General features: G+C 32.9%; 2 protein-coding genes and 1 long non-coding RNA gene across 7 annotated transcripts; 2 read left to right on the top strand and 1 right to left on the bottom strand.

Moving 5' to 3' along the window:
• Window positions 1-187: 187 nt before the first annotated feature.
• On the top strand, window positions 188-3,811 carry LOC130828354 (uncharacterized). Its single transcript, XR_009047369.1, has 2 exons — window positions 188-1,594; window positions 3,296-3,811. It is a non-coding gene; the product is annotated as an uncharacterized LOC130828354 (long non-coding RNA).
• A 1,615-nt stretch (window positions 3,812-5,426) lies between these two features.
• Window positions 5,427-12,975, top strand: LOC130828353 (protoheme IX farnesyltransferase, mitochondrial). Of its 2 annotated transcripts, none has more exons than XM_057694310.1 (7): window positions 5,427-5,817; window positions 9,690-9,819; window positions 10,937-11,074; window positions 11,175-11,308; window positions 11,451-11,630; window positions 12,074-12,177; window positions 12,287-12,975. In XM_057694310.1, the coding sequence occupies exons 1-7, from the start codon at window positions 5,507-5,509 to the stop codon at window positions 12,661-12,663; spliced, it is 1,374 nt and encodes a 457-aa protein (XP_057550293.1). In that variant the 5' UTR covers window positions 5,427-5,506; the 3' UTR covers window positions 12,664-12,975. The 2 variants fall into 2 exon arrangements, with proteins under 2 accessions (XP_057550293.1, XP_057550294.1); XM_057694311.1 differs by having other exon boundaries at window positions 5,428-5,817; window positions 11,451-11,576.
• Window positions 12,976-13,711: 736 nt separating this feature from the next.
• On the bottom strand, window positions 13,712-22,053 carry LOC130828352 (protein PLASTID MOVEMENT IMPAIRED 1-RELATED 1). 4 transcript variants are annotated; one of them, XM_057694307.1, is made up of 5 exons: window positions 21,800-22,052; window positions 19,280-19,457; window positions 18,386-18,519; window positions 15,257-17,797; window positions 13,712-15,156 (listed from the first exon to the last, which is right to left on the bottom strand). In XM_057694307.1, exons 4-5 carry the CDS (start codon window positions 17,794-17,796, stop codon window positions 13,992-13,994), a joined length of 3,705 nt encoding a protein of 1,234 aa, XP_057550290.1. In that variant the 5' UTR covers window position 17,797; window positions 18,386-18,519; window positions 19,280-19,457; window positions 21,800-22,052; the 3' UTR covers window positions 13,712-13,991. The 4 variants fall into 4 exon arrangements, with proteins under 4 accessions (XP_057550290.1, XP_057550291.1, XP_057550289.1 ...); XM_057694308.1 differs by having other exon boundaries at window positions 19,280-19,454; XM_057694306.1 differs by lacking the exon at window positions 19,280-19,457.
• Window positions 22,054-27,765: the final 5,712 nt, after the last annotated feature.

Below are 27,765 nucleotides of genomic sequence, written 5' to 3'. Positions count from 1 at the left end.
TGTTGAGAAACCATCTTTCAAAGAGACAAAAGCCCACATTCTTATTTTTCCTTAATTTGTGTTAATTTGACTATTAAACCCATATATCTAATGTGTCTCTCAGAGAAACCATCTCCTACAACAATTTTTGTATTATAAATCAACTTTATTTACAGTTTAAGTGCTCACATTAACATGTTTTAAATCACTAATCTTATAAATCGGTTAACTTTCACCTTTGATATCAACTCTCATCGTTACTAGCAACCCGCTGAGTACCGAACCGCCGCCGGAAAACAACACATGCTCTTGTTCAGGTGCAAACCATTGATTTGTATCTCTCGTCATTTTTCTTTACATTTCAAACTTATTTAGTTTCAATCTCATCTATTATAGTTCCGAAAATTCACAATGACATTGTTAAATCCTTCTTTTAGACGAAAATTTATCTGGGTCCTCCATAAACTATTCTTTCATACACCCGCATCTTCAAATATCCTTCCAAAATCTACGACTGGTGATGATCAAACCATTCTAACAACCTTTAAAACTAAGAAAATTTATACCCAAATCCCATTTCAATCTAATTTCACCATTAAATATCTTACTGAATCATGTGGGCTTTCTATGGAATCTGCTATTTTTGCTTCAAAAAAAGTGAATTTAAATGAGAAAAACCAAAAACAGTTAGATTCAATTTTTTCATTATTAAAATCCCATAATTTTTCTGATACCCAAATAGCTGAACTCATTGAAAAGAACCCTCTTGTTCTTCATTGTAGGGTTGAAACTAATCTTGAATGTAAAATTAGGTTTTTTTGATGAATATGGTATAAATAATTCTCTTCTTCACAAAATTTTAGTTTCTTCACCTAAAATTGTGCGTAGAAGCATAGATAAACAACTAAAACCAGCAAGTGAATTACTAAAGGGCTATGTAACTTCTCCCAAGAATTTTGAAGTTGTGATTCGACGTGGTTCTTTGTTACTTACTTGTGATTGGAATAATATGAGAAAGAATTTGGAATACTTGACTGAACAAGGGGTGCCAAAACATAGAATTGAGGATTTGCTTGTTTTGCAACCTAGAGTTATGCTTCAACACATTGCTAGGATGAAGAATACTTTTAAAAGGATTAAAGATATGGGAATAAACCCTTCAGATCTTAGGTTTATACATGCTTTTCGTGTAATGGTACCGCTTAGTGAGTCGAGTTGGAAGAAGAAAGTTGAGATCTTTCGGAGTATGGATGGTCTAGTGAAGAGGTTGTATCTACTTTTATTGCTAGTCCACATTGTTTTGCTTGCTCCAAGAACAAACTTAGGAATGGTATGGATTATTTTGTTAATACCGTTAAGATTGATCGAGAGGTAATTATTCGGTATCCTAAGTTTTTGATGTATTCGATTGCGAAAAGGGAAAACCCGAGGTTTACTGTTTGGAAAATTTTGATGGAGAGAGAACTGATTCGCGGTAAACAGTTCATTTGGTTGCTCGATATATCAGAACATAATTTCGTTGCGCAGTATTTTACTAAGTTCTCGAATACAATCCCTCATCTTTGATAAGTTTATCTGAGCTGCAAGGAGTCTATCACACCCGCTTGAAGTTCAGGTAGACTATTGTGATTTTGGTTATATTGTTCTTTTAACAATGATATAGCTGTATGATGAATTATCAGATCTATTTGAGTTGTATGATGAATTATCAGATCTATTTGACTTGTACGCCTAATTGTTTTATATGCTTGCCTGTGTGAGGAATTTGAAACTGTCCTCAAATGGTGGCCTTTAAGAAGTGTTTATAATTCTATCTTTATATCATGTAACTGTGAATTTTTCGCTTTGTATTAGCTGCATAGTATAAGTATAAGCGACTCTTATCGATCAAAAGAAGACATGATAAAGTATCTAGTTAATTGCTTAACTAGGTCATGGAGAAAAAAAAGTAAGCCACTAAGTATGTCAATATAGTCTAAGATATGTATGAGGAAGTACAAATCAATGTTAAGATAAGCGGAGGAGCGATCAAAGATTTTCCGATTATAATTGGTCTGCATCAAGTATCTGCTTTACATCTTTTTTTATATGTAGGGGGTTTAAATGAGATATTAAGACTTATATAGGAAAAACTTCTATGGTGCTTGTTTTTCACTAATGACATTGAGTTAATGGATGGTAAGCTAGAGATGTGGATGCAGGGTGCTATAACGAAATGGGTTTAAACTAGTTTAGAGTAGTAAATAGCAAATGGATTGTTGTTTTGGCACAAATGATCGTAGCAGTTAGATACGAAGGATTTGCTTTAAAGTGATTGTTTCAAGTACTTTGGATTAATTCTTTTACAAGAAAGAGATATTGATCAAGATGTAAAGCATTAGATTCAATAAGGATGGTTCAAATAGAGAGGTGCGAGTGAGATATTATGTGATCGGCGTGTGTCATTGAGGTTACATGGAAAACCCTATGGAACTATCATTATATGAACATAACTATATGGGTTAGAATGTTTGACTTGTATGAAGATAAGGTAGTTGAATAGCTGAGATGCGTACTTTAAGATTGATGAGTAGATACTCTTAAGATAGAATTTGAAATAAAGACAAGAAAATGTCTTGGTATCATAGATATTGAAGAAAACAAGATAAGAGAAAATTGTTTACGTTAGTTTGGTCTTGTGCAAGAAAGATCGGATAATGTATCGGACAAAATTGTAAAAGATTTGCAATTTTGAGGAGCGAAATGGACAAGATTGGTTGAAATCGACTTGGATTAGAATGACATGAATAATTGAGATCTTAAGAACATATGACAATAGATAGGAATGGGAGGAGAATGCATGTGTATGATTATCGAAACTAATCTCTATAGTTGTTAGTATTAAATAGAGCCGAATAAAGCATAGTAGTTTTGCTTATGATGATTTCTCAAGTTGATTTTATTGCATGCACTTGACCACATATAATGTGAACTTGTGATTTTAAGGCTTTGACATTGTTTTTGCAAATCTTAGCCATTGTCACATGATTGTTAATCTTCTCGCGAATTGCAAATCAGAAAAGCAAATTATGGTCCGTTTTGGGCTATTCTTGGGCAATTTTGAGCAAATCGCTAATTCAAAAAGCGAATTAGCTAGCAAGTTATGTTACACTGATCTTAGCATGCTGGTAGTTTAGAATCAGTATAGTATTGGTAGTCTATCATTGATCTGTATTACATATAACTTATACTACTAAGATGCTTTATATGCAAATTTCTTTTTTGTGCCATTGTTATTCCCCTCACAGTTTGCTATTGATGTGGTTAATTACTGCAGTCTGCAGCTCGGCTCGGTGTGAGTTGCCTGTTGAAGGCCATGGCCATTGCTGTTATATTTCTTGATTGTTTTGGAAGTTTCAAATTGCAGACATTGTATCCTACCACTCGTGGGCGTTTTGTAAAGGTTTTCAAATTTACTGACTCGATATTACTCGTGTTGTCGAGACTGTTACCGCATTTTTTGATGGAGGCATTTTTTGCGGTTCGAATCTGTTCCGTCCTTCGATTATTGATGATCTTGATGATGTGATGAGAAATTACCATGAGCTTATATTTCTTATAGTATTATTTATGGTTTCAGTTGACAATTTTTAAGGCTTAAGGGACTCCATTTCAGTCTGAGTTCATCCATGTCCTCTTGACAGTTAACTATGATGAACCACTTCTATTTGTAGCAATTATTGTTTATGAAAAAAGAAATGGACATAAAATGCCTCATTCTAATGTACATAGTACTTATGTAACTTCATTCTGAACATGTGTTTTTCATTATAAATTTTCTTTTCCGTCCTAATTTCCCCTTTCGAAGAAATAACGGATGTAATGAAACTATATGAATAGAATTAAAGGTTCTAAGGTTGACTAGCTAATCATGAATGTACGACACTAAAAATACATTTCTGTTGCCACCATTTATCAGTATTGATCAAATGGGTTAATGTTACTTTATTATATATGAGCTCTAGGCTTTGGAACTCATATCTAACACGTGTACGTGTCCAATGGTGCGACTTGGCTAAATTTTCTTTTTATGGAAATGTATACATCAGTTTTTTATTCTCATGCACATGTTTTAACTTTTTTAATATACTTTATATAAATCAACTAATTATTTCTTAATTTTTGTGTAATATATAACTGTGATAATTTTTTTGGAGACGGAGGGAGAAGTGTGGAGCTTGAAGTGTGCACAAGATTTTGCAACTTAGTTGTCCTTTGCAAAATCAACTTATGCAATTGAGCACTTGAAATTGCTCTGCATTTTGTGCAGTCTAATCTTAGTCCTTTGCAAAATCAACTTATATCATCACCTGTCTTTAATTGTTAGATGTTCAATCGGTAGAGTTTTGAGCTAGTGTATTTGGTAAATGATCTTTTTAGTTGATTTTTGGTTTTTGATTTGATATTATATTTAGTTGAAAAGCCAAAAAAATATATTGGTAAATAATTTTTAGTCTGTAGAAAAATTAAATTAGATGTGTAATTTTTAGATATGTGACACTTTAAAATTTCCAAATGTAAGTATATGATCCATGACCATTCGCAAGAATAATGACATATAATAGAAAATTTAAGATAAAGTGAGTTGATATAAAATAAAAATGAATTTTATATAAGAATTAAGTTGGCTTAATAGGCCAACTAATTTATTTTCCAAAATAATGCCTCAATCAAACTTAATGTAGCAAATACTTGGTGTGTTCTATTACTTGCTACACTTTTTTTTCATTTATTTAAAATTACTTGTTATATTACTACAAAAGTTATAAAGTAAATTACACAAATTCTTAAATAAGACGGTCTCATGTTGAGTTCATATCTATTAGGTTGATATATGTAAATTTAATCTATTAAAGTGATTATTTATAATTTTACAGTGATCAACTACAGAAATAGTATAATTATATGAGTTTTTCTCATGTGAGACGGTCAAATACACAACGAGCTGAATTAATTATAAATTGTCGTATTTATCCCTCCATAAATCATTATTTCTAACATTTTTATTATTTTTTTGGAAATTATCAATGGTATCCCTGAGTTTTTTTATTATCAATGGTACCCTCGTACTGTTGAGCGTTTTACTACAGTAACGTTTTAAAATTTTTTCTGTCAAAAATCATCCAAAACCGTTAGCTTTTTTCTTTTTCTTTTATTTTTCAAATCAAAACATAAAAGAAATTTAACGGTTTTGAACGATTTTGGTTAAAAAGGTTACGGTTGTAAAACGTCAAATAATACAGGAATATCATTGATAATAAAAAAACCTAAGGATACCATCGATAAAATAGCAAAATTCAGAAATACAATTGAGAATTTTTTATTTTTTATTTTTATTTATTTATTTTTTTTATTTTTTTTTGTGAATAACAATATATTTTTGCTATAGTCGAAATGGTGCGATGAAGTGCTTTTAAAATAAAGGTGTTTTCTACCTCCGACTGGCCAAAAAAGCGACGGGACAATCTGTGTTTGTCAAATCTCCACCATGTGGAGAACTTCCCTTTCTTTCTCTTCAAAGAGATTCAATCATCTTTCGACTCTTAACCCTAATTCTGTTACTTCATTTCACAAGTATTTACCTTTTTTTGACATCCATGGCAGAACTACCTCCTTATCTCACCTCTACTCCTCCACAATCCCTAAATCATCTGATTCGTCGAAGCTCGGATTTGGTTTTAATCGTTTATCGCAATTAGGCTTTGCTGTTGATGCTTCGTCTTCTCTTTCTCGCGATCTTGCTGGTGCTATATCGCATTATGGTCGCTGTTATTGGGACCTCTCTAAAGCCAAATTAAGGTAAGATTTTTAACTCGTCCTTTTTTTTAATGATTAAAATACTTTATTTGAGGTCGTTTTTACGATTCTTAATTTTTTGTGCTTTGATGTGCTTTTGAATTTTGATTTTTGTGTATTTGCTTTGACGGATCATTGAGTGCCAGATATTTTATTTACTGAGGTGCAAAATGGAAAATTTAATTATGGGCGTCGATGTTGGTTATTATATGAAATGATCGGTATACTACTAATCAAAATCCTAGAATACTGTTTAGAAACGTTGAAGTTTGAGGTGATTGATGCAATCAATGAACTAGAACATTTCTAGAAGTAACTAAAATGAAATGAGCAATAAACAAATTAAACAAGCAATAAAAATTTTAGGAGGTTCACTGAATATCAAAGTGTTACAATGTTAGAGCTTCAAATGAGTGAGTGCTGAGTAGGGAAGAGAGAATAGGGAGGGAATACAATACAAAAAGCAAAATACCTTTTGGACATACTTCTTCACAATGTTTTATCATCCAAATACACTTCTTCAGGCCATGTACACTGTCTTTAATGATTCTCAAAGTCTTAATTTAATTTGTCCAAGATAGCTATTGTGATTTGATCTCTTCCTCCGATACTCCATGACTCCAATTAGATGAGTCCAAATTTTAGCTAAACTTATCCAAATCCTTAGGTGAACTAAAGTCACTTAATCACAACATTTTATGTAAGGCTGATTGCTTAGTGTTGATAGAAGCATTGGGTTTGGTGTTGCTGATGTGAGGTTTCCCATTAGGCCAGTGGTATAGAGAAATTTGTATTATACCTTATGGTGTAGGTCTAGAATGGATGATGTCAACTGCGGCTAACTTGTGCTTGCCGAGGGACCTTTACATGATAATTGTGTTGAAACTTGAAATTGTGCATGCAAAATCTAGTAATGATGGTTGAGGAGCTCTTTCTACGGGAATGTATTTATACTGATGAAATGAAACTTCTATTCTAGATGAACACTAAATTAAAATTTTGGCTTATTAAAGGATATTTATCGGTGGGACACTCAATTACAAATTCGATTGTGAAAAGTGTTTTGTGGAATTGAACCAGTTGGTTAATTCACTCCCTCCCCAACAAGCTCTTCAGTTAATTAATATGCTTCACTCACATTTCAATCTCTTGGATGAATTGCTCGTCCTTGCTCCATTCACAAAGAATCAATGAACCAAAGTTTTGGTTTTTAATCTCAAATCTGCCTCTATATTCTCAAATCTAACACATAGCTCTTTATGTATCAGACTATCAGCTACTATTCTAACCCTAACTACTTATTAAATGATTACCAAACTAGCCATAGGTAATTTGGCCAACAATTGGCCTTAGTAACTCTAGAATAAAATAACTTGCCAAAAATAACTAGAATTTGACTAGCTACAACTAAACTAACATAAGCCCATATATTATATTTATTGACTTTAATTGTAAAACAGAATAATTAAACCAATAATAAATAAACAATGATGACCAATCCTCCATGAACCGAGTCCACGAACAATTCATTAACATTTTTTGGCAACTTGATCTAACTTTGAATCATATCCATATCATATGTCAATCAAACCCATCATGACTCATGCAACTCGTGCATATTCCCCTTACAAAAAGTTCATCCTCTAATTTTCATAAGGCTAATTGCAATGACAAGACTTAAAAGAATTGGGATCAATTATTCTTTACAACATTTTAACAATAATTTGAAGTTCTTCAAAGTCATTGCTAACATCTTGATTTTGGCTTAAACCAATTGTCATATGTTCATACAATAATGGCCATAGTTGGGATTGTTATTGTCAAGTTTTTTGTTCAAAAATTCCACTTGAAGTCGATTTTCCATAATTTTGCAGTCAGTTCCTTATTTTATTCTTGATTATTATTGTATCCGAAAAGAAATTATGAATATTTTTCTGTACTCTATTCTTTGAAATTTGTTTGTCATTTTGTTTCAAGTTTCCCCAAAAGCTTACATTTTTGGTAGTTTTATACCTTGAGATACTTTCACAAGTGTTTGTAGAACAAGAATGGAATCTACTAACTATTATCTTTGATATAAAGCACCATTTCAGTAAATTAAATTCATTATCCAATTTATAGCTTTCGTTGGGCATTTTAGAAGGGTTTGGCATATCCAACAATGCATGCTAATTTTTTAGGAGACTAAGGGAGCACTAATTGTGAAAGTTGTTTCGTAACTTTTTGACTTATATTTGTTTTGACAAGCGGTATTGATAACAATGAAAATTATATACATGTTTGATCGTTAGAGGTGTCACCCTTGTATAAAGGGGCTAATGCTATAAGTTTGACTCTAAAGCTTCTGTATCAATTGAATTTGGCTATTATCCTCCATTCCTCACAACCTTTATGTGAGTTGTGCCTTGTGACACCTTATAATCCCCTCAAGCTATTTCCCATGTAGTTGGATCCCTTTATTTTCAAAAGTCTCACTTCCTCCTGCTATCATGTGTCACTTCATCTGCTAGATCACGAAAAGTCTAGCGCCTCTTATGATCTAATTCTTGACCTCTATATAATAATCTTAAAAATTCTGAAAATATTGATATGACCAATCTCTAATTAAAAAAGTAGCACTTCCTAGTGCACTACCAAAGTGCCAAGGCGTCTTTTGCCCTCAATCACCCCTCCTCCCCCAACATTTCCTCACTATTTGATCATATTTGAGAAAACAAAGGTGAAACTAGGCTTAAGTAGAGCTTTTTAATTGGGCCATACCGCCATAATTGATCCGGCTTCAACCGAAGGGTAATTTGAACATAAATTTCATGCTGCATCCACATGCTGCCTTGGCAAGCGAAAGTTACATGACCCGGAACACCACTCGCAAAAACCCAACCTAATGACCCCATTGGACAACTATATGCATAGGCCAAGTGCTAAAGCTAAATTACCTTAAGTCATGTGTAAAAGATGATTGTTAGAAATGAGCTACTTTTTTTGTTATGATTCATTATCTACTACTACATTATCTACATAGCTGTGTTGGTGCGTGGTAATAGGTTTGTAATTTTGCTTGGAATTTTCATGTGGATATTCCTAGCACTTTGGCAAATGAATTATGCACAAGCATGTGTAGTTTTAGAGGTGGAATAGCATATGTAATTGTTAAGTACAATCTTGAATGTTGTTCCCAACCACCTGTTACAATTGTAAGGTGGTAATGTGTAATTAAAAAATTGAAGGCAAGCACACAATTTCTGTTGGCGTTGGAAAATCATATTCTTAGACATTCCTATGGGACATGAAGATGTACCAAATGGGCCATCAGGGGTCTCACCTATTTCAAAACGAACAATTAGAAGAGTGATTCAAGTTAGCCTATACTTATTAACTAGGTGGTTGTGCGTTGAAATTTTTAGAGAACCATATTTTATTGGATTTATTCTCTGACATGAAGTCATAACATAATGCTTACATGTAATGTTAGAACTTAGAAGGTGATGTTATAATTTATATGGTCATATTGAAGTCCATTGCAATTTCTGTTGGCTTATAGAAATCTATAGAAGTGGATCTGGTAGTTGTCTATGGCTGAATGAAGTTCAATGTCTGGTTTGATGATCTTTGTAGCAATTTAACATTGTTGATGCCGAAATCTTTATCAGTACAATGTGTTTTGATTAAGGTGTAACGGTAGAATATAATCTCTTTATCAAGGAGTGATTCTGTGAGAAGTCAAAAGCATCCATCTTTCAATTTTATTCTATCTTGTCTGTATTTGCTACTATTTTTGGTTGCATTGTTTTTCTTCCTATGCTCTTGTAGTGGAAAGCGGTGTCTTGTCTCTCTTAATTTTTCGATTTGATTTTCTGTATTTTTATAAATTTCAGTATGCTGGTAGTTGCAACTTCTGGAACTGGATATGTTCTGGGCAGTGGCCAGATCATTGACCTTGCTGGCCTTTGTTGGACTTGTGCTGGTACTATGATGGTCGCAGCTTCTGCTAACTCTTTGAACCAGGTTAGCTGTTAGGTTTTCTTAGCTTGATGGCATTTCCTTGTTTATCTGGCTCTAAATTCTTTAAAGTCCATTTTTCATACTAGGATACTCTTTAGTTCAGATTCCGGCTTTTCTTCTTCTTGAAAGCATTATCTGTGTCGATTCTTTTCACTTATTTATTTAAGTGGTTGATGTACCTCCAATTTTTCTACTTTTAGTGGGATAAAAAGTAATGTTTGGGGAAGATTGCAAAGAAGAAAAATGTTTGGTGATAAAATGCTTATTGTATTTGTCATCCCCTTACAGTTGTGCCATAAACTGATGACTTCTGCATCCCTTTGAATTATTTATTGTTTGAAGTTTTGTGGGAATATGAGCCGCCCTTGAAAGTACTCGGTGAAATAAATGTACTTTACCGTTTAAAATATCAAAATATTGGGGTGCCTTGTGAATTATCAATCACGTTTAAGTCCATAAATTACTATAATATCTGAATCATGTTAACCAAATTCATCAATTCATATAGTTATGTGCATTGATTCTAATTACTTGATTATGAATAAAAAATACAAGGGATATAATTGTTAGATTCATGTACCTCCTACATTGGAATTGTACTTTTGTAACCCCTGGAGATGATATTCTTCCTTTTCTTGGAAGTCAAACTAACTTCATTTCCCATTGACCTCAGAACAGTGTTTTAGAAGGTCAAGAGCTCCATGACTTTCAAATTAACCAAATTAATTGTTAAGCCGCTTGAGTAGTTGGGGAATCTTTCCCAGAAAGTTCTTATGCTAGGCATGATTTGCTTGAAACTAGGGGAACCAAGATTGCTCGAGGGCATTAGAAAGTTGGGGTAGAAGCCTCTAAACTTCATAGAGTACGTTGCATTGGGTCAAGTAGGGGAATATAATTCGTAAGGCTTTTTTGGTTTTTTAAAAATGATATGTAGTATGACTGCTGATTTGTGCACTCGTCTTCCAAATTCCATATCATTTTCTCTAGAGCGCTCCTTGTTTTCTGATGAGGTGCTCATTTTCATTTTATGTGGATACCCTTTTAACTTTAATAACTGATCATTTTGGATGTCATCCAGAATCATTTTTAATTATGGTGATAGTGTTTTTGTATAAATTAGGTTTTTGAAGTTACTAATGATGCTAAAATGAAGAGAACGATGAATAGACCATTACCATCAGGCCGTATAAGTTCTTTGCATGCAGTTACTTGGGCTTCTACAGTTGGGATAGCAGGAACTACTTTATTAGCATGCAAGGTGGTGAATAATTTTCGATTGGTTATGTTGCTCTGCTTGATTGTAATGTGCTCTTTAAGTGGAGATCAACACAGCTAATCCTGCAGAAAGGTTTTTACAGGCTAATGCTTTGGCTGCCGGACTTGGAGCTTCTAATCTTCTTCTGTATGCATTTATTTATACTCCAATGAAGCAATTACACCCAGTAAATACATGGGTTGGAGCTGTGGTGGGAGCTATTCCACCACTTCTTGGGTGAGTATTTGTTGTTATTGTGAAGTCTTTTACTATTTTGAAACATGTCAGGCTGTACTGCCATACTATGGAACTCTGAAGTTGACATGCAAGTTTACTATTTTTTGTTTAATTTTGCTGACATTTCTAGTTTGTGATGCAGGTGGGCTGCTGCTTCTGGTGGGATATCTCTGAATGGGATGATTCTCCCTGCTGCTCTATATTTTTGGCAAATTCCCCACTTCATGGCCCTTGCATACTTGTGCCGTGATGACTATGCTGCAGGAGGGTATGTTAAGTCTGAAATTGTTTTTAAGAGCTTGAAAGCTAAAATAGACATCTGGTGAGAAGGAGATATTGTAATTATCTTCATACTTCATAGAGTAGGTTTCAGCATTTAGGTATCTTTATTGTAGAAATTCAGTACTTGCTATCTTTTCTTTCTGATGTCAACTTTTTAAATGATTTATAGAGTCTAAGATGTCTTAACTTTACCAAGCCATCTTAGAGTGATAAGAACAAACACCTAAAACTGTTTTTGATTGGCCCTTTTAGTAAATGAGATAGGTTTAAAAGTATAAAATGGAAATTTAGAGTGCAAATTGAAAGTATTGCTAAATGTCAAAAACTTTATGAATGTATGCAAAACACGTCTTGCCATGGCCAATAAACGGGTACCTGCAACTTCTTTGGAAGTAGTTTTCAGATTCTGACCAGTACTCAATGTCGTAATAGCGTAGGATGGGATTTTTATTTTTCTTATATTTTTGTGTTCTCTACTTGCAGTTACAAGATGTTTTCTCTTACTGATGCATCTGGTCGAAAGACTGCTTTAGTGGCACTGAGGAACTGTCTATATCTGATTCCTGTGGGCTACTTGGCATATGAATGTGAGTGAAATCAACAAAAATTACTCGGCAAAAGAGATATTTTGCAGACTAATTTTATATTTTGCTCCTATATATTGCATCTGATGCTTGACGTATCCTTTGTATTTAGGGGGCTTAACCTCTGGATGGTTTTGCCTTGAATCATCATTGCTTACTCTGGCAATTGGTGGCACAGCATTGTCTTTCTACTTTAATAGAACAACGAAGAACGCTAGGAGAATGTTCCTCGCCAGCCTGCTTTATCTTCCTGTATTTATGTCAGGGCTTATGTTTCACCGTCTATATGATAATTGGCAGAGCTATTTGGAGGATGATTCGGCTACGTTAAACATTCCATCATTAGAAGTTATGCAAGAAAATGACAGTGCCGATAGTGAAAAGAAAGAAAAAAATCGAAGTGCGGCTAAACAAGTGCGGCCGCCTGTGGCATTTGCCTCTGTCGCACCATTCCCTTTCTTGCCTGCCCCATCTTATTCACATTATTAGAATCCTGGGATTCTAACTGTATAATACTTCCTTCCCTTCTGTAGATCATTCTTGTTTTTATTCCTAATTTTTACCCCCTGGATTCAGCTTACCTGAATCAGACACAATCGCTTGCTCTTGCCAGTTGCAGGAAAATTTTTGACGTAAAGTTATCTTTGATGTATCTTTCAGTTGGCTGTGTAATATTAATTCTAAATAAGTGGAGATTGTATAGCCAAAATGCTTGATATGAGCAGCTACGAACTTACTGCTTGACTATTGTATGCCTTGAAAAGAGCCAAATTTTCAAATTTAACATTCAACCGAACAAAATGATCAGTACTGAGTTCGAAAACAGCAGATACTACTGTCAGATCTAGGACCGGGAACCTGACTGCTATCTCATCTCTTGTCGGCATGCCTGCAGCAGTTTGAAACTGTTTTACTTCTCTAAAGCTCCTGCATTTTAACAACAGATTAGACCATCTATCAGATGGAAGATCACTAACGTTTAGCTCATCAACTGAGCATTTCCTCCCGATTACATCGGCATATTTTCAACTGTAGGAACTTGATGATATATGGGTGTTAAACAATAAAAGTAATTTATAAACAAAATGTAGATGTTTTTGTTCTAATTTGGCCACACCTGACAAATGGGCTAAATCAAGTTGAAATCCAAAATTAAAATTTGTATAATGGATTTGATGTCGTTGCAAGGCATGAGATTTGACCCATTGATTATATGGAAAACAGAGGAGGGATTTGTACTTTGTAGATCATATGAGATCTCTCACCTACTAATCTTTTGGGATAAACTCTCCCACTTGATTTATAACATCGGTTTCAATGCCAACTCAGAGTGGTGGCTTCCGAAGTCGTAGCTTGGGTGAAGCCCATCGTAGCTTACCAAGTGAAGAATTTGTAGATTAAATGAGCCATTTTACTTAATAAACTAAGTCTTTTAAAATGAGCTCAACATTTGTTTATAACAATAAGCTTATTTTACAAGTCAATTTGGTTTGGTTTTATGTTAGTTTTATTTGTAGATTAAATGGTTTTATGTTAGTTTTATTTGTGCCAATTCGGATTTTCCAATAATTCCCATATATACCAATATCAAAGCCATTTATGAGAACTAGATAATTCATTCTAGACCAAATGGCTTCACAGCAAAATATTGTACATAAACTACATCTCATTTTATTACCCTAATTCACTCATATTAGCAATGTACACATTAATACAGTATAAGCATTTCCCTCGCGGCAACAAATCTCACAAAATCTCAAGTGACCTTGATGAACTGGGGCATATTAATCCAAACGTTGTACATACCACATCTTAACCTATCGTAGCTTTATAATTTCATTATTCGAAATAATAACATTTGGGTTTCGAATATGCGGATTAAGAGCAGATAACTCTTTCCATTTCTTGCCACTACCGTGGAACCGAGCAGAAATACTCCACAAGGTATCACCAGGCTGAGATGTGATAGTGGCTGGCAATGAAGATTTGGTAGCAACCTTGGGTTTTATAAATGGTCCTTTGTTTCCCTTTCCCATTCCATTTGCAAGCAACCACCGAGATCCCGATTGTTGTTGTGCAGCATTACCCCATACTTTTTTCTTTCCGGGCTCATTTTTAAAGCCCGTAACATGCACCTCGCTTATTTTGTACTGAGGAATTAAGTCCTGTTCTTTGGGTTTCTCTTCCTTGAGTTCGATCTTCTCTTCCTTGGCGACTGTGTCATCATCGTCTCTATCACTATTGTTGTCTCTAGCCTCACCAACCGTGTAGTATAGCTTCGGTTTCGGAGGAACAAAAACCCGTTCCACTTGAATCAGAGCCAGCATTGGTGTACCAACAGGCTCATAGTTCCTTAATGGATCACGAAGTTGGACCATTAAAGCGACGGTGAAATTGTTACCCAACAAACCACCCTTCCTTCCAGAACCCTTACCCGGTTTTTTATCTCCTTTTTTCCTCAGAAAATTCAAATCGGTGCTTTTAGCGTGATGGGCAGCGAGAAGTTTTGAAGTCCTAGCACTTAATCTCTCGTCTTCATCAACTTCACCAGAATCCAATTTCATCCATTCATCCAATGTTAACGATAAACCCATTAGTCCATCGTCACCATCAAACCTACTGTCCTCGAGTGCTAACAGCTTCAAACCTGCAGCTCCCTCCAAACCCATCAAACCCGTTGCACCCATCCGTCTCCCTTCGAGAGCGGAAAATCCCCCGATACACTGTGCATTGATATTTGAAGGTGCTTCCTCATCTGACATGCCAGATTGTATTCTCAAACCTTCTATTGATAGTGCTTCAATCTTATCAATAGCCAACGGTGCTAAATCTTCTAAAGACACAAATTCTGAGTCTACTTCATCGGAGGTCAAGCTTGAACTCATTTTCTTTGATATTCGGCTGGAAGACGCCTCTTTAACTTGTTTCTTTCTAGCTGAAACAGTGCGGTAACCTTCTGGCTCGTCTTGAAGCTTATTTTGACTGAAACCATAGGGAAGAAGAAGAAGATAGTTTAGTTACCGAAAACTAAATTACAGAAGATTTTCAAGGATACTAAAGTACATAAATAGAATCGTAAAACCTTTCAGAAGCTTCCCAAGCGATTCGTTGCATCGTACTTCCGGTGATATCCTCTAATGGCATCAGCCTATTAGCTTGCCCAGACAGTTTTTCAAGTCCCATTGATGCCAAATGCTGTAAAACATCCATTACAGCAGACCCCAATTCAGCAGGGACAACAACAGGACTAGAAACCTGCATAATGAGGCTCCCACCAGTCTTCGCCTCAGTAAAAAGGTTCGGGTTCATGGATCGCAAAAATCCACCGGTCTTGGTTTGAATAAATGGACCTAAACCTTCTCCTAGAGGAGGTAGCTTCTGAGGTTGATTAGAAGGGAGATCAATCGGACTGCCAAAAGCAGATCTGCTATTTGGCGGAGAGCTTTGGAAAGCGTTCTCGTCCAAGCCCCACTCCTGCATAAGTGCTTGTGTCTCCATGTCTTCCACCACCTGGGCCCTAATCTTTGGATAATCAGAATATCCAGTTGCTAAGAAACCCGAGTCATCAGAATGGTCTCCCCATCCAAATATAGTGGGCACATCATCATCATTATCATCATCATCACCATAATCATAATCATGTTTATATTCATAAACTGCCACATTCTCTTCATCAATACCAGAACCAAATAATGAATAACCACTAGCCTCTGCTTCTAACTCAAATTCTCTCAAAAGCCGCTCTCTAGGAGACTCAGGCTCTGCTTCGGAAAAAAGGGCAGCAGGAGAATCTTCGATTCCAAGCATGTTTAGAAACTCATCAGCAACAGTGTCCGTGAGATCATCCAAGCCATCAGAAGGAATCATGACATTCGATTTATCCTCATTTAAAGTTTCCAGATCACCTAGTTCACTGCTGGCTTCTGGGCTGTCAATTCCTTTCTGAAGCTCGTCAACTTTGCTCAAAACGGATTCCAGATCTTCTAAAAGAGATTCTCTGGATATGGTCTTTTCGGAAGAGTTGCATTCATGTACTACAATTTCCTCTCTTTTGAGTTCAGCTTCCTCTAGACATGAAACACCACCATCACTACTGCTAACTAAAGGAAGATCAGAGCTAATTATGTCTTGTTCATCAGCAATCTGAGTCCCATCTTCAATCAGTGTTAATTTCTCCTCCAAAGATTCCACCCCGTTCTCGATACAAGAACGTTCAGATTTCTCGTCATTGACCACATTCTCCTGGACTGCATCTGAATGAGAATAGTGAGATGATTCTTCATGCTTGCCATCATGTGTGGAAACTTCAAAGTTACAATCGTGTATTACAACCTCATTGGTTTTGAAGTCAGCTTCCTCTTGACAAGAAACTTCAGCTTCGTCTTGACAAGAAACTTCAGCTTCACTGGAAACTACAGGAAGATCGGAGTTAGTTACATCTTGATAATCAGCAACCTTTACCCCATCCTCTCCCACTGTTGACTTCTCTGAGGATTCCACTTCCTTCTCAAAAAATGAAAATTCAGAATTTTCATCATTCGTCATATTATCCTCGAGTGGATCGGACAGATAGGAGAGAAATGATCTAAGAGGTTTGTCATAATTCCCAACCACTTCAATTTCACACTTATCCTCAACCAAAGAATCTAAATTTCCCTGGTCTAACTTTTGATACAGTGTATTTATGGAGCTTGATAATTCGGACATTCTTACAGGGTTAACCTCATGGAGAACAGAATCCACAGAACGAGATGAATTTGATGACTTCAGATTTGAGGGTAAGCTTCCAGCACGTTGAATCAAGCCTTTTCCATTACCCGTATTAGATTTGGAATAACTCCTTGCTGACGCCTTTGAGTCCAGAAGTTGAAGCACTTTCTTATTATTAGGAGCAACTGAAGCAGTTCCATCCCCTAACACCAAATACCCAAAACTAACGTTCATGATAGCACCTTTGGCCTCACCGGAAAGCTTAAAGCTTGTAGTCCATGTCCCGGAATTCTTCTCGTCCTCCAACTCCTCCAACGTAAGTGGAAGCAGCCTCGTGAGATCCACACGGTGCTTTCCTAAATCAAGGTTAGGATTACCCTGCACTCCTGCATAAAGCAAGAAATGTTTTGCTTCATACTTGGCAGAATGGTGTGGACCACTCCTACTGCCATAAACAGAACATGTATGCGTTAGTTTCTCATTAAATTCAGCTACTCCTTTAATCACCTTGATTGGGCTAGTAACAACTTCTCCATCCCTCCTCTTCCAATGAACACATATGCTAATACCATTAAATTTCGAGGGCAACCCTTCTATCGTGTGGACATCAAGACTGAAGCAACAATTAAACCTCCGGTTTCTTACATGGGAAAGTGCCTTCAGGGATTTCCAACTCCAAAATGACTTTTTATCCTTAGTTGGTTGACCATAACTTCCATGTTTCGACATTGGATTGGAAACCAACGCATCACTCTTATCAACCGATCTGGGCAGACTTGTAGTAGAGGAGGTTTTTGACAGATTTCTGTCAATATAGAGAGCCTTGCTAATACTCTCTATTTCGCTTAACAACTTTCCCTTGCTTGAATCGTCATTCTTTTTAAATCTCCCAGAATTGTTTGATGTCTTCATACTACAGGTCAAAAAATTGAGGGTAAATATAAAATAAGGTTCAAGACAAAACACAAGTATTAAGATGCTAAGGCTTTCCTGTAACACCAAGTTCTTTTTACAAGTATTAGGTTATATTCACTACATTTCCAAATAATAATTACATTAACGCGCGTTTGGTCAGTGGTACTAAATGGTGGTAATGGGAATGATTTTTAGTGTAAAATTTCATCAAAAAGTTTCATGTCATTTATGGTGATGAAACTTTGATCATAAAAAAGTATTATTATTTACAAATTTCCATTACCACCTAATAACACCTCTCTCAATGGTAATGCATTTGAATGAAATTTAGGAAGAAAATGAGATGATTAAAGTTGGACAAACATGGCCATCAAAGTAGCAAGAGATTTTTCAACTAAAATTACACTAGTTTCATTCCTATTACTACTGTTTAATATCACTTATCAAACGGGCCATAACTATTTTACTTCCACACCATTACAGTCCAATTTGCATTATCACAGTAAGATTGTGTCACTGGTCAAGTTGTTGATTTAAAACACAAATGCAAAAACCGTATATTTTAGGCATAGTAAATTCCACAAACCTAAAGCTTTTCTTGAGACTCTTCCTTGATATTTACAGTAAATTTCTTGTGAGCCTGTAAATATTAATTATTTCATCTCCTTCTATCACCCCTACTCATAAACTAGGATCCACTATTTGCCTGTTCAGCATGCACTGCGATTCAAAATATTTCATGATCAGGCGTCAGAGAGAAAATTCATGTTTTATTTTCAAAAAATGTGCATGTTACCAGTATTGCCATCAAGAAAATACAAATATATACACCCCATGCATATAATCAAGAATTATAGAAATAGGATATGGAAGCAGCTCTTCTTGATAGGAAAAAATAAGACATATACAAGAATTTTTTTAATTCATACGAATTTTTTTCTTTAAAGACCACAAGGTTTAAAGACAATATGTTACTAATGTGGAAGATTAGAGACATGCTATGATGTTTGTCAACACCAGAAATATTAAGTGAAATAGGAAAATTCAAAAGCACAAATCTAGAATCAGCAATTTTCATAGCTTCCTTTTGGATAATTAAATAGCCTTTCAATTACAACGAACCAAACCGAACGTATTGCAATATTTCCTTGTTTCGGCTTCTACACAGTTGTTAATTATTTGACTTTCACAGGTGGTAAAATAGTTGTAATAGAAATGAAATATTGTATGTATAAATTTGCAATACAAGTACCAATGAAACTTCAAAGCTACACACTATTTATTTCTTTTCAAAAAAGTATATTTAAATGACTTATCAAATCATGAACACTTCTTATTTATGCGAAGTTTATGATGTTAGCTACCAGTTTCAACCGTTCTTTGTTATCGCTATCAAGGGTAAATTTGCTTACATCTAAACACCCCCCAAAAAAAGCCCTTAACGGGAGTCACTTAATGGCAATAGGGTAATAGTTGTTACCATCATTTGTTAGTAACTAGTGAAGGTGCTGTCCAATCAAAAAATTCAATTAAAATCAGTCTTGCAATTGTATGCTGGTGACAAGCCATTAAAGCCCTACACCCCCAACCAAATGCATCCCTGGAGGAGAGAGTTCCCCTTCATAAAAGCTACCTCACTCCATTGTCAGGATCATCTACTGACAGCATATGTAAATGCAATTGTAAGCAGTCTACTATGTTGAAACCTTTGCATCTTGTTTTCACTCATCAAATTAAAAAATTAAGAATGCAGGAGTAATTCTATCAGTTCTTAACATAGAAACTATGGGTGTTCAAAACTGGATACCAGATTGATAAGGAAATTTGGTTTTCGGATAGTAAAAATCATGAACCGGTTCCAGTCCGAAAAAACCGGGTATCCAGTTTGATTTTTTTTTTTTTTTTGGCTTTTTGAAACAAATTTACGTTTTTTGCCACATAAATATTTAAGTTCAATTCGTTTTCTTTCTTTAATCAAGCTTATTTTTTTAACTTTGAAAACATATTGTTTCGGGAATATGGTTGAATTTTTAAACGTCTAAATTAATTAACAATAAATTAGTTATGCAACTTAGTTATAATTGAGAATTGTACATATTAGTAAATTCAACAACCTAAATAAAATAACTTATAAAAAATATATATTATTAAAAATAAATAATATAAAATTGGAAAACTGGATATTTGGTTCTGCTGATATTTCGGTCCGATATCTGGTTTAAAAACCGGATACCCGGACCAAATTCTCCGGATCCGAAAATTGGATAAATTATTTGGGTTTTCAGATCGAATATCTTTAACAACCCTAATAAAAACCAGATAAAATAAAAAGGAAACATCCACAAATTTCAAGAAGGAAATTCTTCCACGCAGTCTTTCTATACTATTACTCATGTATGATGTTTCTGTAAGGTTCTACTTACAGCAGAAAATGAGATTTTTGTAAGGTTCTACTTACTTTTGCTTTATGGATGAAAGATGTGGAAACAGATCAAAATGGGAGTTTCTGAACTACAGAGACGACAAGGATGGGGAAACAGATCAATAGCACAACAATCAGGTTCTACTTACTTTTGCTTTATGGATGAAAGATGGGGAAACAGATGAAAATGGGAGTTTTGTTAAGTTCTAAAAAAGAAAGCTATTCAGCACATTTTCTTGACCTTTAAATGCACATTTTGTCTTCACACTGAAAAGCTCGTTCATTGCAATAATCAGACAAGGAAAGAACACACAAACATTGCAATCAATGATTAATTGGGAAAAAAAAAATTTGTGAACTCACTAAGGTTGCATACACCCGAACATGTCAAATTATTAGGCAGAGCCACTAAACATGGGCTAATCACTAATGGCTTGTTGTTCAAGGATTTTGTTAGGAAAGTTAGAGCCTGTAACAATCCTTCTATGTTGTGCTGTGGAAATTCTAAGAGGAGGTTAAGAAGACTGCAACTCTGATTCTATAACTAATATGAAAGGGTATTTAATATTGTAGATGTTGTCAATATGTTACTTCGTCCGCATTCCCGGGTAAAAAAAAAAACTCAAAAGCACATATCTACAATCTATAAACTCAATATCAACTTAGAATTGGATAAGTAAGACAATATCTAAACTACCAATATCAATGATCGAATGTCTCACTAAATTCGTTTTCCTCTTTTAAAAGCTAGTACCAAGGAACTAATAATTTATTCACTTTCAGATTACCATACTCCAATTGAAATCCTCATTGCAATTGTACACATGACACTGAATCCATTTACCATGCTTCCCCAAACCTTGCCTAGACGAGGGAATTTGATATCAATAGCTCACACAAAAACACAATAATAAAAACTACTAAAATTACAAATTCCTCTCCATAAAGGCTTCACTCTTCAATCACACAATTGTCAATATCATGGATTTAAAAAAGGGACAACTCATAGTTTCTATTTAGACCTACTTGTTAAGTCAACCACCAGCATATCTTGATTACCAACAATAATCTGCATCTGGTTTTGACCCATCATAACTTCAAATTTCCTTCTTCCTAAACCTATTCAACTATTTCATCCAACAAGTTTAAAAAAATTATTGAATGTTCCTTCTACAACTCATTTCTTGGTTGTCTAATACTTTCTTTGTTTCGAGCTTCCTGCAACTAATCTTAACTGGGAAAAGGTCACCTACTATATAATCAATGATGGACCCACAATTTTTTTTCATATTGGGTCCCTAAATAATACTTCCACATGATCATTCAAAAAAAACTAAGACCAAAAATAAATCAACTTTTTGTCAGTAATCTATTTCTAATTAAAGACAAAATGAAAGCAAATAATATTAACCCAAGCACAAAACTAATATATTTTTTAAACATCTAAACCCATTTTCACTCTTATAATTTACAACCAATTAAAAACAAGAAAATAAAAAAAAATTATTTAGGAGATTAAATTCAAAATTTATAAAATAAATTTCAAAAATCAATAGAATAAAAAGGGGCAAATTGAACCTGAAGCTCAGCGGCGATGAGCAGCATTAGATCGCTATGATTGAGAAAAAAGGAACGATTAAATGGGTTTAGGTTGGTAAAGATTAATTGGAATTAAATGGGTTTGCTTAGAGTTTGGGGGTTTCAGACAGAGAAGAGGAAAGAAGAGAAGCTATTCTGTATTTCAATTTAATAGAATAAGAATGTTAGAAATGACAAAAACAGGAGAGAGAAGGAGGGAGAGATTTTCAGAGTTTTTGCTTCTTCAAAATTGAAAATTGAAATTTTGGTAGGGACAGGCATGAAACACTAAGGTGACTCAATATTTTACGATTTTTTTATTGATTATGTGCATAAAAATTCCATAATAATCTTGTACTTTCTCTAAAATAATTAATATATTATGTTATTAATACTATTATTTATCGTTGAAATTTATTTTATATATTGTGGTTAATTTGTAAGAAAAATATAGTTAAGTTGAATCTTATTTGAATTGTCTAATTGCATTTATTTATTTTTAAAATTTTTATATAATTTTTAGATATGTATAATTCAATATATAAATTATCAAAATAGTACATTAGATTGGGTAAAAAATCAAATGTAACAAGTATAATAAGATATGAAAAGTATTACTTCAATTGTAAAATATTTACAATTAATAGTGACATATTCAGTTGAAAAATATCACATCTTTAGCAATGGAATGGGGTAAGTACTCTCTCTATGCAAAAAAAAATACTTTAATTATAAATGTCATAAATATTAAGAAAAGTGAGTAAAATTGGTGAAATTTTTTGCGAAAATGAGAGGTGTGTGAATGAGAAGAAAGAGTAAATTAAATATGTGGATGACTAAAATTAAATAAATATGTGCTTAGGTCATTGCAAAATTAGAAATTAAGTAAACTCAATAAAACGGTTTAATAAAATAAGTTTGATTGAAGGAAGTAGTAAAAATTTTAATTCTTCAATTAGAATAATACTAGTATACTCTAGAAATTAGTGTTTTGCAAAGATGAGGATATAAAAGAACCTTTTGTGATTTACATTTGAAATTTATGAATTAGATTTTAAATTTTTTTTCTAATGGGTTGGAAAATAAGATAAAAGATAAATAGATGGTAAATTAAGTGGTTAAGAATTAAGATAGAGAAAAAAAGATTTATGAATGAGATTAAATAAAAATAGTGAATCCATAGCCGAAAAAGCAAAAGGTGCAAATGAGAGACAAACCAAAAAGACAAAAAAATATTAATTTATGCGCAAAAAAATCAACAATTAACGCTATTTCTTGTTACATTTAGTTGAAACAAGTATCAACTTCTCGCTAACACTTAATTATTTGCATTTTTTTCAACAATGTTAGGATTTTATCAACTTTTCTTACTTGTTTTTGCTTACTAGAGTAGTCGCAAACAATTTTAACGATTATTTACATGTAAAAGCGCCAACAATTTTAAAAAAACTTAATGACTTTTTAAAATGGAAAACCAAGTATTTATAAAGTAAAATCACAAACTTTATTATTTATTAAAAATTATTGTTATTATCAGATCATATGCGTAGACTTATACTCCTAATTGTCTCGGCAGCATTGACATCTTCTCCAAAAATTTTTTTAATATAAGCTGTAAAATGACCCTTAATTAATAATAATTTAATACATATGACTCCAATCTTTAATCAATACAGTATATATTACATTCTTTGTTTCATATTGTTGATTATGTTTGAAATTCTTGGTAAATAAATGAGAAATTTTGAAATATGATTACATAGATACAAATAGATAAATAGATTCATAAGAGATCTTGTTAAATTTGTCTCAATATATAAAACTTTAAAATATTATTTTTATAAAGTATATTTATGCTATGTTTGGGAATAATGATTTTATTTGAAAATGTATATTTGACTAAAATTTAGTGCTTGGTAAATAAAGAAAATTCAAATTTGGATTTTAGTCAAATACACTATTGTTATAAAGTGGTTGAAACTGAATTTGAGAATGACTTTCCAAACCTTATTATTTTCAAATTTTTCATTAATGAATTTATAATTGAAATCTACTATTTGAAATAAAATACATATTTCTAAACCCAATGTTATAAAAACTTAAGCTCAAACTATTTCATTTTACTTTAAAAAAATATGACAAGAAAAAGTCAAATATAAGGAAGATTATAAGACAGGGTATATATTAGTTAAATACTAAAGATCACAGCACATGTAATTTAATGAAGTCACGGTCTCACGGTCACGGATAAGAGCATGGCCATGGCGACTGATTCAGTAGAATTCACTTCTCCTCTTTAAAAACTAAGCCAAAAAAGATTATTTAAGTTAGTGTTATTTTATTTTTACTATTTTGACCACTAAATTTTACTACTTTTATCACTAAATTTTACTTGATTTTGTGATAATTAATAGACTTTATATAATACTCCCTCCGAATCAATTTAGTTGTCCCATTTTCTTATTTGGCAAGGTCTTTTTAGTTGTCCCATTTCTATTTTTGTCAATCTTTTGTTATCTAAATATCCTTAGTTTGCACAAGTAATTACGAATATACCCCCATATACCTTACTTACCCAACTACCATTTACTACTTACCCTTTACTACTTACCCTTTTTAATGGACCCCACAACATTCTTAATAACCGTGCCTAAGCAAATGGGACATCTAAATTGGTTCGGAGGGAGTAATATACTAAAATTAGAAAGGGGTCTAATGGAAAATAAGATAAAATAGGAGTAACATTAATGGAAAATAAGATAAAAATAGGAATAAAATTAATGAAAAATAAGATAAAATAGGAATAAAATTATTGAAATTAGGTAATATATCTGGAAATCAGTGAAAAGGGACGATGCAATCACACCACTACCGATCCTCCTCCAAGAACCCACCAAGATACACTCAATGGGCTCAGAAATGTGTGGTGTTATATCTTGGGTGATCCAAAATATTCAGATTTCCCTACAGCAAGAAAATTATAGAAAGAGATCCAAGCCAAGGCGAAGGGAGGTTTTTAGGTACGGACTTATTTGACCCCACTTGAATTTCAAAATTTTCAAATAAATATTTAAAATTTTCAAAATATGTCTAAAAAATTGTATTTTTTTAAATACAGTCCAAAATTAAAAAGTTAAACCGAAATTGCTTAAAATATTATAATTCAAGATAAAACCTCGTCGTGGATTATTATTGTAAGAACTGACAATTAATTTATTAACTTTTTGCTAAGTTTTTCAAATTTCATCAGAATGTTATATTTTTAATAAAATTTTAAATGATTTTGAATTTTTTTATACTACATTAACTCACAATTTCTTTTATAACTTTTTGACAATTAATTGGAAAAGCCTCATAATAATTTAAAATATATAATATAAGGATTGATTAATATAGTAAAATGGAGTAATCTTTAGTGGTCAAAGTGATATAAATGAAAGTTTTAAGGTTTGAGGTTCAAAGTACAAACTAGAAAATTAGTATTTTGTTAATATTTTAAGGATATTTTGTCTATAGAATTGTTCCATTTAAAAACATTAGAACTTCAATTTATATTTATACATACAAATAAAACTAATGTAATGATCATATTATATACTATGATCTAGTGTATCTACTATTTGACACCTAATTTAAAAATTTTGACTTCACTAAAAATATATCACAAAGCTTTTTGCTTGCATTAAGATTAAGAACTAAAAATATATCTAAAAAAGAAAATTTAATGTCAAATAAAGTTTATTTAGATAAAATGTTAATGTGCTTCTCTTATAAGAGATCATTTCATGGTGAGACGATCTCAAAACGAAAAATTTATATGCTAATTATATTAGTTGGGCTATTTAACCCATATATAAAAAATATCTCACAGTGAAATCATGTCACATAAGTATGTATGTGGTATAATTTGGTTATGGAGGTATTAACAAGTAATTAAGTCTCTCACTAAAGTTTGTATACATTTTGAATTTGTGTGGCCTATACATGGATACGTTGGTACTATTAAGGTCATCATATGAAATTTTTTTTTATTGTTTTTTTTTTTATTGTTATTGTTTCTTTTTAGCCAATTGTCATATTCCTAGTTGTTTGATGCTAGCACTTTTGTTCTTTTTCATATGTCCTATTAGAAGAGCAAATATGTGTTTTGTGGAAAGTCAATTTAATTGAACAATACCTAAAGTTAAGAAAATAGAGGTTAAAAAGAAAAAAGAGACCAAAAATAAAAGAGTAGACAAGCAAAAAAAAAAACCACAAACGAAAGCAAAAGAATGGGCAATGAATTCCGAAAAAACAAATTTTGAAATGATGTAAAGGTCCCCTTCTACTTTCAAATTTTTTATTAAAATAAATGGAGAAAGGAAATATAGACACATACTCTTGAAAATTGCGGATGTGATTTTAAAGTGAAAAGCAAGTGGAACAGTATCAAATGACTATTGAAGAAGATGTTGGGTTAATAATTAAGTTTAAATATTTAGAATTGATGATTCAGAATAATTGAGATATTTATAAAGATGTAATGCATCAAATTCTAGCTGAATGAATTAAATGAAAAACAACCTCTGAGGCATTGTGTGATAGGATATTTTGACTAAGTTAAAAGGCAAACTCCGCTAAGTTGCAGCTCGACTTGCATTGTTATATAGGATAGATTTTTGGCGAGTTAAGAAGATATATGAACATAAGATTGAAGTGGTAGAGAAGCGAATGTTTTAGGCACAACAAGATGGATAAGATTAGGAACCAGTTTTTAAGTGAGAAGTTAAAAGTTACATCTATTTATGTAATTATGTGTGAAAATAAATTGAGATGGTTAGGCATGTGCAAAGAAAATCGTTGATGCATGTTAGAAAAAGTGGAAAACATTACGGTTGATGGAAAAAGAAGTCGTAGATGCCTAAGAGAACGTGGGAGGAACAATTTAGGAATGACATTAAAGAGTAGCACCTCTTTAAGTACTTAACTAGAAATAAAACTAGCTAGGGATGCCAAAATTTGTCTCATAGACCATCACTAGTTATTTTTGCCTTGTTTATTGTTTGTGCCTTTATAAGTATTATTTATATTTCTTTGATTTTTGTAATTATCGGTCTTAATAATTGTCTTACCTTTCATGTCTTGCTTTTATATTGATTCTTGCCAATGGTGTGGTTTTAGCCTTTTATTTCTCATTTGCAAGTCTTTATCATACTGAGGGTTGCATTAATCGCAAACTTTTATATTTTTTGATGAGGTTAATATGTTGCCATTTAACCTTATATTTAACTTTACTCAAACCTTAATCATAACTTCTATGATACTAGGGACAATATTGACTATGATAATACGCTTGAATACTAAGTGATTACTTACAAATACATCACTATTGTTTTCCAATTTCATCTGATTTCATTTACCTCTAACATTAGAATAACAAATAGTACTATTCATCAAATAAGCTTGATTCTTATTCTCTAATTAATATGTAGAGAAAATATAGTCAATATGAGGCCGTATTTGATTCTTATTCACTTGTTAACATGTAAAAAACTATCATGCACTTCGTGACTAAGACAGATAACAATTCAACGAAGCTAAAAGTGAATGAGATAAAAAAGAAAAATAAATTTATAAATGGGATTAAAAGAAAATTTAAGATTCTTTTTTTTATTATTATAACAGTATGTTAAGGAAAAAGGGGAGTTGGATAAGAGTAAAACACAAGAGCTTTCCTAGAAAATAGTATTTACTCTCCAACTAAGAAACTTAAAACAGTACGAAGTAAGTTAAACAACTCTATATTAGAAATTAAAGCAAATTAAATAAGATAGAAGAAATATAAAACAAGACTAACTGGAAATATTATTCAGCTACTTTTCCAACCTCTGTCCCTCACCCCAAACTCTCAATTCCCACTTCATAGTAAGTTTATTGATTTTTTTTTTTTTTTTGAAGTATTAATAGTATGTTTATGATAATTAGTG

This window comes from Amaranthus tricolor, chromosome 12, assembly GCF_026212465.1.
Source record: "Amaranthus tricolor cultivar Red isolate AtriRed21 chromosome 12, ASM2621246v1, whole genome shotgun sequence".
In the NCBI taxonomy this organism is placed as follows: Eukaryota; Viridiplantae; Streptophyta; class Magnoliopsida; order Caryophyllales; family Amaranthaceae; genus Amaranthus; species Amaranthus tricolor.
The sequence above is the reverse complement of the archived record's forward strand: the minus strand, read 5'-3'. Positions and strand labels throughout refer to the sequence as shown.